We start from the raw sequence: 11,223 nt of genomic DNA, 5'->3' as shown, positions 1-11,223 counted from the left end.
ACTGGGATTGGTGAGAACTATAAACCACTGAGGTTTGCATGGTTCATTGAGTAAACCCCTACTTTGGAGCCAAGCACATGTGCTTGTTTAGCTACTCACAGATTCCATAGTCTGGAGCGAGTCATTTGTCCTTAATTTCACCATGATTTGATTCCTTTTTCATCCCTGACATCATATCCTAATATTCTTGTCATAATTCCTTGGTTCCCACTCTACTGCTTAATTAATAAATTTTGTTAAACAAATCAATCCCAGTCTACTGGGAGAAATAGTGGTATATAAGTGATTATAAAGAGGGGAGCATTATTAAAGCTCTCCTTCATCTCTCATCCTTAACTTCAGGCTATTGTTTAAAGTTTAGAAATTTGCAGGAGTAGCAGTGGTGTTGGAGTACACAGGGATGTTTCAGGCAGAATAAACACTCACATGCAAAGATCTGGAGAAATGAATTGGAAAAAACATCTAGAGAAATACAAGTATAGCATCAAAGAATAACATTTAAGATCAGGGTTTTATACACATGGGATGTAGAGAGAAAGGTGGTTTACATTTTGAACAGGAATCAAATCATGACCAAGAAATTTCAAAATATTCCTACATTCCAGATATTCACCGACATAAATTTCTGTTTCTTCCCTTACCATTTTCAATCTGCTCCTGCAGTAATTTATTAACCATATCTTTTTGATATAACTTCTCAAGAGGATTGAAGCAATACTTGAATGGGATTCTGAATTTTCTGAGTTAACGGTAGCAAAGAAAAACCTAGCTGCATTTAATTTGAAAAAGGTAAAGGAGTGGGTGTGCTGGTGTATCAAATTTAATTTGTACAAATCATCTCTGATAACAGTATTTTTCTTGATCTGAGCGTTTAGACTATTTTAGTAAAGCTTGATCTCCCTGTCTATCTAAACACTGATTCACTTACAGCAAGCTTCGGGCTAGCATTGGTCATATAATACCCAACAAATCCTGAAGGTATTAGTTGCACACGATCTTTGTATAAAAGTCCAAGTGAGATTTCACTCAATCACAGCTTTCCCCAGACAAGGCAGTCAACCACAGGTGAGTCTCACCATCTATAGTTGTCAAATGGTGACAGTTACTTCTGATATTACAGATTTTTCAGGATCTACAATCTTTAGCTTTGCAACTACTGTTGTGTAAGAAATTTCTATTTGTTAACCTGGCTTCTTAAATATGATAAATCCACTGTAATCACTGTTAGTAAGAAACTGACATTTTATAGACCAATTAACCTGGCCTTTGAAAGACTTTTTTTTTAAAACAAAGATGGGCAAAAGTAAAAGGCAATATTTATGAAATGCTAAAAATGATGAATTGATTTTGTAGTATAGGATTATCTTTTTCTTTAAAAAAATAATATTTAACATGATAATGAATGGAAAAATAAGATGATGACAATTATTTGCCTGAAAGTGACCACTTTAAGACAGTCAGCAGTACACTTGCAATTTTTAAATATTGTTCTGCTCAAGCGATTATACTGGAGATTTGACCAATAGTATGTTTCTACTTTGACAAAAAAAAAAAAGGTGGAAGAGGATAATAATATTTTTTCAAGAAAGAAAGAAGTTAAGAAAAAGGAAAAAAAAAAAAACTTGCCAAAGCAAAATGTGACTGGTGAAGATGGGTAAACCAATTATTTTTGGTTTGGTTAACTTATAAAACAACTGTAATTCTTTAGATTTTTGGTATCTCATGGGCCCTAATTGTTTGTTTTCTAGTCCAAGATGAAGTCACTCCAGTTTTGCTTCCTCTTCTGTTGCTGGAAAGCAATCTGCTGCAGTGGCTGTGAGCTCACCAACATCACCATCACGGTGGAGAAAGAGGAATGCCGCTTCTGCATAAGCATCAACACCACGTGGTGTGCAGGCTACTGCTACACCCGGGTAAGAACCAAATTTGTTTTGCTGAAGTGAGGGTGTTGAGGGTCTGTTTGATGTGAGTTTTATTAACTCTCATTTTATAAAAATTTTAAGTTTCCCAAGTAATACCCATGAGTCCCTTAGCCAATCCTCTCTGTGATATGATGGGGTTAATGACCATATCAATTAAATGTTTGGACTTGGATTTGATTAAAGAGATTTAGGAAAGCCTCCAACTCGAGCTGATCAATTTAGTGATATGTAAACTGCATTTCCAAAATATTAGTTCAATGCTAGGTTTTAGAGAGGTGAACATGTAAATATATATGTTTAATAGAACTGCATGTTCCCCAAAAGTCAATGTCTATAATTGAAGCCATATTTTTGCAATAAATATGTATCAAAATGTTTCCAAATCAACTAAAAATAGTCATATTATAAAAATTGCCTTCTGGACCTGCCTGAATACAATGCCAGTAAGCAGTCTGAGAATATAATCAATCTTTACATACTCTTAGAACTGAAATGAACCTGCAAATCCACTCACTTCTTTATAACATTAAGAAAACTAAGGCACAGAGGTATCAAACCACTAGCTTATATTCACGTACTTTCTGGCATAAGTCAAATAAAGGGGCAGTTTCTCTTTGTTTAACATTTTTCCTTACAGCACCTAATTACCAATGCAGAATTTTATCCTGAGAACTGAAACTAAAAGTTGAAACATTTTAATGAAATATATTTTATTGGGTAGTAAATGAGTTTGATCAAATTTCACTTACTGCACAATTTGTTGCACCTCTTGGGAATATAGGCTTCGTGGCATGATACTGAAATAAACAAGCAGCACCAATTTCTTCTCTTGGTGCAAAAAATTTTTTCACTAGATAGTGTTGGAACAAACCTGTTTTGTATGAATAAAAATTCCTATATGCAAACCATGTATCCTTTGAGAGTCTTGCAAAATAAAGTATTAAAAGGTGTAGCAGGGAGGATGTCTAACAAGACTAGGGAATATTTAAAATCTTACTTGAGTCTTCACAGTCACATTAAGCTAAACATTAACATGTCATATTATGCCCTTTTTGAGTTTTTATAAAGACACAGGGACAATATATTTGTAAACATTTTATGAGAAATTCAACTACAGTCTTTTATGGATCTAAGTTGTCATTAATATAATAGTTTACCCTAACCTGCAGAGGATGCATCCCAAGACTCCCAGTGGATGCCTGGAAGTGTGGATATTACCAAACACTATATACACTGTATATTTTACTATATATACATACATGCATACCTATGAGAAATTTTAATTTGTATATTAGGCACAGGAAGAGATTAACAACAATAACTAAAAATAGGACAGCTCTAAAAATAAACTATAATAAAAGGTATGTGAACGTGGTCTCTCTCGTTCAAAATATCTTATTGTATGTAATATTGTTGGACCACAGCAGCTGACCTTAAATAAATGAAACTATGAAAAGCAAAACCACAAATACGGTGGTTGAAGGCTGGGGTGGGGGGGGGGTCAGAGGAGAGAGGTTGGCTATAGTATAGACTCACTGTTTTAGGTGGTTATTTATAGATTAAACACAAAAAGTCAACTTAAAAATTCTGTCATATTTCCCCTTTTGCCTTTTTTCTATATTGAAATTTAGAGTTTCCCCATAGTTTGGAAAATAATTTGATATAGACATAAGTCATAGGAAAATAAGGATGATATTTAATATGAGAGTTGCAGAACAATCAGGAAATGTGGTATAACACATAGATCATTTATGAAATCATGTTTCCTTGGCTAGGAATTCCATTAAGTGAGCTTTAATGAGTGAATATTAGAGCAAACAGCATTAAATTCCTGTCTCATTTTGATTAAGCTAAATAGAAAACTCCAAAATATTGTAACCTAACTCTCTCTTTCCTAAACTCCTCAGGATCTAGTATACAAGGACCCAGCGAGACCCAATATCCAGAAAATATGTACCTTCAAGGAGCTGGTGTACGAGACAGTGAAAGTGCCTGGCTGTGCTCACCACGCAGACTCCCTGTATACCTATCCAGTGGCCACTGAATGTCACTGTGGCAAGTGCGACAGCCACAGCACTGACTGCACTGTGCGCGGCCTCGGGCCCAATTACTGCTCCTTCAATGAAATGAAGGAATAAAGAACAGTGGACTTTTCAGATGCCTGCTCTTGTCCTAAAGGACCGAGATACCTAACAAGAATCTGTGTGTACCACCGCCCAGGCTGCAGCCACTATGGGCCAGGGCATCAGCACACCCTGGTCCCTGCTCTCCTGGCAGAAGCAGGGTTCCAGGAATTGAGAGTGCTGGGTGCGGGGGAGCCTGTTACCACTCTGGATTCCTAGGTCTAGTCCCATAAGTTTTACTCAGTCTTAACTTAAATCACAGATACATGGGTATGTTCCCATTTAATTATCTTAGAAATCCTCTCAAGCAATCCTGTCCTCTAGAGATAGGGATACCTATGCCCAGAGGGGGAAATGAAGTTGGGAGTGGGTTAACACACTAAATGCAGCTGACGTCTGCTGGACTCTTGAGCTCTCAAGAGCAGGTCTAGCATCTTCATGGTTGTAGCCCCAATGCTTAGCATGTTGCCTGGATTTAGTAAGAAACCCAACACTTGCTTCCTTAAGGAAAGTATGATAAGAAAGGTAAGGTATAGGAAACAATGAAAGAGGATGCTTGAGACAGGCTTTTTCAGTTGTCCCCAGCAGTGCAGCCAGTCCATGGAAGTGGGGGCATCAGTACCACCTCATCTTTCCTCTTCTGGCACAGAATGCATCTCTCTCAATTGCTCAGTACAGTCTGGGGTGTGGGGGGTGCCACAGCTAAATTTCTCAGCCACTACCACACCCTTTAATTAAGGGCAGAAGGAAGAAATGTTAACGTGGACTTGTATTACGTGGGGATTTACCCTACCAATAAATTGAAATGTTGTCAGGCTCCTATAAAACTCCCTTTGGGGAAGTAGAAAAAAAACTACATCAGTATGCCCTCTAGGTTGGAATCCATCCTTTGGAGAGAGTGGGATTTGAAAGTAGATTTGAAAGCAATTTTATCAACTTACTAAGAAAATTTACCTTATCTACAAATACATTTATATAAAGAAATAGCTTTTTTAGAAAGAATTAGTCATGAGAAAAAAAATTTTCTAGAATCATGGCTATACATCTTCTCTTTTGACGATCCATGTACTCCCACATCTATGATTTCAAGAGGGCATATATTGAAACTGTTATCTCCAGTTGTTTCATTTCGAAATGTTATCTCTCTTAATTTTGCACTTGTTTCACAATATTGTTTAACTAATTTATTTAAATACTATTTTTTTAATAAAGATGCTTGCCACCAGAGTCATAGATTTTGATTTTTTCACATACAAGCAGATAACTTTCACATATGTATATTTATAATGTGAGTAGAATCTTAAAACATATTCTTCATAGTTCTGTAAATATTACCTGCCTCACTTTTGAAAATATTAAAAATAATTTTGTTGCAATTCTACAAGTCTTTATTTAAATGTTCTGTCATTTTTTGAAGTCAGTTTCTGATGTAGTCAGGGAGGTGAGGGGCAAGGGAAGGAGGAGCAAAGAGAGAATCACAAAGCGGGGACACCAGAGTTCATTTCTGAATTTTTGAGATGGAAAAATTGAAACCTAAGGATTTTAAGTGATCACAGACTGTGATCTTGGTGATCTAAGAGACACAATTATGATGCCAGTTCATAAGAATAATTAACACTAGTTTTATGACAGTAAGGAAGGAGACAATGGGCTGGAATTGGAAAGAAACACAAGGAACCTCAAACTACACAGTTTTATTTCTTAAAATAAATTGGAATAATGAGTATGGTATAACATAAATATATATAAATCTGGGTGAGGGCCATACAGGTATTTTTGTTCTTTTCTTTTAGACATACAAAATGCTAGCTGTTTGACAACTGACAAGGCATCTTTATATGTTTTGTACATATCATTCTGATTTTATACCTGCTAAAGGATGGTGCTTCTTCTTGGCTGTAGGGGCATCCCTGGTGGCACAAAGGGTTAAGCACAGCACTATGAAGCTATCCACAGGCACTGCAGCACGAGTTCAATCCCCAGCCAAGGAGTTGACACACATGGCGCAGCAGACCTCTCCTGACTTGCCTGCTGCTCCCCTCAGCAGTATATTTCAGTCAATCTACCTGTTCTGTTCCCCATTCTGTCTCTGGTGAATCCTCTCACCCCCCCACCCCCCGCACCTCTGGCCTACACCCCAGCTCTTGTATGGATAAATAAATAAATCTTTAAAAAAAAAAAAGCTAGATTACATTTCCCATCTTTCCTTGCAATCAGGGGTGTCACATTGTAGTCAATGGCATGTGAGTTGAGATATTTTTATATTTGGCCCATAAAATACTCTCACTATAAGAGGAACAGAGAGGAACAATCTCGGAGCTAATGGGGGCCACTCACAACTAACTTAATGGTGAAAGGCAGAGCTTTCCAGACTCCCTGAAGGAGGGCTGCTGGGAAGGAGGGCAGTGAGTAGCTGCCATGTGGACCTTAGAAAGATAGTACAAATTGCCGTATCTCTTTTAGACTTCTGCTCACACCCTGGTCTTTGCTCAGCTGACATGATCTGCTGTTATAAAAGACAACATCAGGCCACTACCAGCCAATAAATTTTCTTCTCTTTCTCTCTTAGTTGTTCCTTTCCCGCTACCTATATAATTAAATGCTCTTAAATCTTTTTCTCTTTTCTCTTTCTTTCTGCTTTTGGATCTTTTCTGTATCCTTAACTGGATGATGACTCACAGCCAGGTCATGCTCATTCCTCTGGGTTTGCATTATAACATCATTTGTGATCATGCATTCTCCTCCTTTATCAGCTAAATGTCAACACTCAAGGTGACCTTGGATCTGTGTTGATAATAACAGAACTGTTGTCAGTCTGGATTCCTGAATGTTTCCAACAACAACAACACCTTTACAAAAAATGGAAGAGCATCTATCAGCCTGAAGCCCCAAATGACCAGAAAATACACATGCATCCATACACCTGTTCCCTCTGAGAGGACTTACGGTCACCAAGAAATAAACTTCTCTCCTGCTAAAACACTGAAATGCAGGGTTTTGTATCTTATAGTAGGTAATACTACATTAACTACTACAGAAATCCACAGTGCTTAAGGAACTGCAATAAAATGTTTCATGACAATTCATATAACCTATAAAATTAGTTTTATATCAATAATATCATTCAAATATACACCTTAAATCACCAGCTTCTGGTCAAAAAAAAAAATGTAATGTGTTAATACTGAGCCTGGATGTGTGTGTGTGTGTGTGTGTGTGTGTGTAATTTCCTTAAGTGAAACTTCCTTTGCCTTTGAAATGAAAAGATATCTCATCTGGGGCTTTTGTTTTTGGTGATATTTCATACATTCCTCTGGAGACTTTCTATTTTTTAGATGGGATGCTGACCAATTCAAAAGTCATTTAATAAAGCCAATTAAATCTCAGCTGACGTCCCCAGGTGGGGGCTTGGAGGAGTGGAGAATAGATCTTGGTTGAATTTTGTTTTTTAATAATCAAAACTCATACTTAACAGCCCATTATACTATCTAATGCACTCTATGAAACCAATTTGTCAAAAATGAAAAGAAACACTATGTTCATGGTTTTTATTTTTGTCCTATCTTCAATAGTTGATTGCAGGATCCTTCCCCTAGCTGTATACTGACATGCAAATCATTCTTAAGGAATATAGTCTTGAGGATACCCAAAGAAACATAGCAGAAAGTGCTAGTACATGACACATGCAGGAATCTATAATGGAAATGATCTCGAGACAGACACAGGCACTGTGAGATGACTTCATCTCCACTCAAATGTAATTTCACCATCTCCTAAATTACATTTTCCCCACCAGTTTACTTAATATGCACCTGCAGAATGCTGTCTTGAAATTTAATTTTTCTCTGGGCAAAATATTACATTCTCATCCAGCCCTGAACATATTTTATGTCCTTTTTTATTTTCTTAAATAAAAATTGGGACAAAGACAAATAGACAAAACCTGCAGGGGGGAACATGGTTCAATGAACGAAATAGGAAGGAGACAAAGCAGTTTGAGCACTAGTCTTAGTAACCTACATCTTTTATAATAAAAATACTATAAACTGGGTGTTTTAAACCATAGGAATTTATTTTCTCACAGTTATGGAGACTACAAATCCCAAATCAAGGTTGTGGTCAAATTGGTTTTTAGTGAGAGCTCTTTATGGCATGGATACTCACCTTCTCACTGTGCCCCTATATGATAGAGGGAGAGGAGAGTTGAAGAAAAGAATAGAGGCAGACAGAAAGAGCTTTCCTGTCATATCAGTTCAGGGTTCCACCCTTATGGTCTCATTTAACTTTAATCACCATCATAAAATCCCTATCTCCAAATACATCACATTGGGAATTGTGGTTTCAACCTATTAATGGGGCTAGGGGGCATTTTTGCTTTTCACAGTGGACAAAACCTGGAAAAACTGGTTTGCTTTCCAATGGGAACCCTGAGAAAAATTTTCATCTAAGACTGCACCCCAGCATCCATACATTTGATCTTCAACACCATGGAAATGGTGGCAAAAAGTGAAAAGGGGGAATTGTTAGGGGGAAAGGATGTCCTGAGCTAATTCCACACAGGCTTTGTGGATGTCACCCCCACTCCATCAAAACACTGGGAACTACAAATCCCAGGATACCCAAAGGGAAACTGTGAGGACCTAAGGGTGGAGTTAAGCAGCCATTTTCTCTGCCTGTAAATAAAAACCAGCCATGTTAGTAAGGTCGGGCACACTTGGCTCGTGCTCTTGGCCAGGCAAGTTTGGTCTTGGAAGGTCATTTGGGATTCCAGGTCGGCAGAACGGGTAGGACACATTTAAGAATTTATTTCCCTTTTTTCTCCCTGAGTTGTACATTTCCTCATTCCCCTTCCCTTGCAAATAAACCTTTTGTTAACCTTTAAAAAAATAAAAACAAATTAAAAAAAAAGAACAATCCACCAAGCCTGCTAAATCAACAGGAAGCTAATCATCCATTTCTAAAAGGAGGGCAAAGAGACAGAAGAACGTTAGGGTAGTAAGCTTATGGAGAAACACTGGAAAGCAAATAAACTATAATAAAATGTAATAAACTACAACAAAATAGAAAAAAAAATGGGAGGTTCCAGATTCCCTACCCCACCTAATGAAGGCTGGAGCTGAATAGGGAAGAGAAGCTAAAGGAGACTTGGAGAAGACACATGGAACAGAGACATGTGAAGAAGTTCTACTTGCTTCTCAGCTTTGGACTTGCACCAGGGACTTGGGGAACAAGGAAAGAGACACATGGAGCTGAGATATACTTGGAAAAGATGTGGGTGAAAGATCAATGAGGAGTCTGACAATGGCAGTCATTACCTTGACTTGTACTTTGATTTTGCTTTTTTATTCCAGGCTTGTCTAGACCTTTCTGCCTTTTTCCTATGGTTCCCTACCAGAAGTTGCCATAGAATTGTGATGAGTTTTTGGACTTCAGCAACCCTGCTTTGGCATTTATGCATGAAGAAATGGGTAACTTTAGGTGTTTCATTGAAAAACTACTTTCTTCTTTTCTCTTTCTATGCACACTTTTCTATTAAAGTCTTACACACTAAGAGTAGTCTTTGTCTTTATGCAGTGGATAGCAAAACCTACTAAGAGTATGAAAGTTTGGGAGTCCTCAGGTGTCCCTTGGCTTGCACACTAACTTCTAACTCTGATAGAACAACCAGGCTAAGTTCTCTTTTCTAGCACTGGTCCCCTCATACATGCATAAATCTCCCTAATAAAATCTTGCCTGGTTCAAGTATACCTAGAGCTCTCTGGTGACTTCTTTCTCTAGAGAGCAAAGAAGTCTCTCCTTTGGGTCAGGACCCCTGACAACAACACTACCAAAAGTCTTAACTCACTTTCAGCATCAACTCTAAAGTTTGAATTCCATAGTCTCACCTAAATATCATTTAAGTTATATATGGGTGAGATTCAAAGTACAATTCATCCTGAGACAAACCTCCTCTTTCTTCCCTATCCTCTAGGTTTTAGCAACAAGGAAATTCATAAAATATAATATGATATTCTACCCTCTAACATCCTATAACATAACCACATATTGTACAGGATACTGTAAATATCATAAATGTACTTTCTGAAGCAAAAATTGGTCTTAAATACATCACTTTAGTCATAGCCTTCTTTATCAGTATGATTAATTTATTCCTTGCTCTGTAATTAGAGCAGAAATTATATATCCCTGCAAATATTAAGATAGTTATCTTACTAAAGAATTGCAGTTTCACATTATTTATGAAATTCCATTTTATAATAGTCTAATTTATATACTGTGGTGCTAGATTTCTGGAACATTTTGATAGTTTGCGGAACAATGTTAATGATTGGCCAGAAAGTCTGGACTATAAAAATCAAATTATCACAAGGAAGAATTGAAGGGATAGTGGAAAAAGAAGATAAATTAGGAGGCCTCACTTTGATTCATAAGCAGCTTACATATAATATCAGTTAAAATAATAGTTAACCAGAGGAAGTAACGAATACTAGAAAACAAAATACACATAAGTGTATGTACTTATATGTACAGTACTAGGTTGTAGAGATGATGAAAGCTGCAGACCAAACTAAAAATACCTGTTCACTTTAGATATATTAACTTCTTTGTAAGTGATTTTATACATTTTTTCATTTCACAGTCATTCATTTGAGCATTCCAATCAGCTCAATAACTTGGATTCTTATTAATAATAATTAAAAAAAACCTGACCCCTCATCTCATTCTTTCCATGACAACCCATGAGAATAAACCTTTAATTCTTCTCACTTGAAATAGAGTTGCTTTCAAAATGACTTTGGCAGATCCAAAACTTAAATCATTTTAAGGAAATGTATTTGTGAAAGAACTGTTGTAGCTGGATCCATATCCACTGATTTTAATTAACAATATTTTATTAAAGCATAGCTGCCAGAGAAGAGTTGGGGATGAGCACTTGGCCCACTTAAGCCATACATTAAGAAAGGTTAACAGTTCTCTGAAATGCAACAGGCAAATGTGTTGACACACACAAGATATAATTTGTGTGGTAAGTCCAGAAAAGCAACCAGTATGTGTCAACTCACCAGTAATCAAGTCAAGTGAATTCAGTGATGTTAAGCCCAGTCACTTGGCTAGTGTAATTTTATTGAAAGTATTTTTAAAAACCTATCTCTTATTCCCACTTTGAAAATCTCTAC

The 11,223-nt window shown here is 36.9% G+C and overlaps 1 protein-coding gene across 1 annotated transcript; it reads left to right on the top strand.

Moving 5' to 3' along the window:
- The first annotated feature begins 1,220 nt into the window (after positions 1 to 1,220).
- FSHB (follicle stimulating hormone subunit beta) lies at positions 1,221 to 4,182 on the top strand. The gene is made up of 2 exons (XM_084242971.1): positions 1,221 to 1,913; positions 3,830 to 4,182. The coding sequence occupies exons 1-2, from the start codon at positions 1,755 to 1,757 to the stop codon at positions 4,058 to 4,060; spliced, it is 390 nt and encodes a 129-aa protein (XP_084099097.1). The 5' UTR covers positions 1,221 to 1,754; the 3' UTR covers positions 4,061 to 4,182.
- Positions 4,183 to 11,223: the final 7,041 nt, after the last annotated feature.

This window comes from Talpa europaea (genome assembly GCF_964194135.1).
Source record: "Talpa europaea genome assembly, chromosome: 1".
Lineage (NCBI taxonomy): Eukaryota > Metazoa > Chordata > Mammalia > Eulipotyphla > Talpidae > Talpa > Talpa europaea.
Note: the sequence above shows the minus strand (reverse complement) of the source record. Positions and strands in the feature narration are given on the sequence as shown.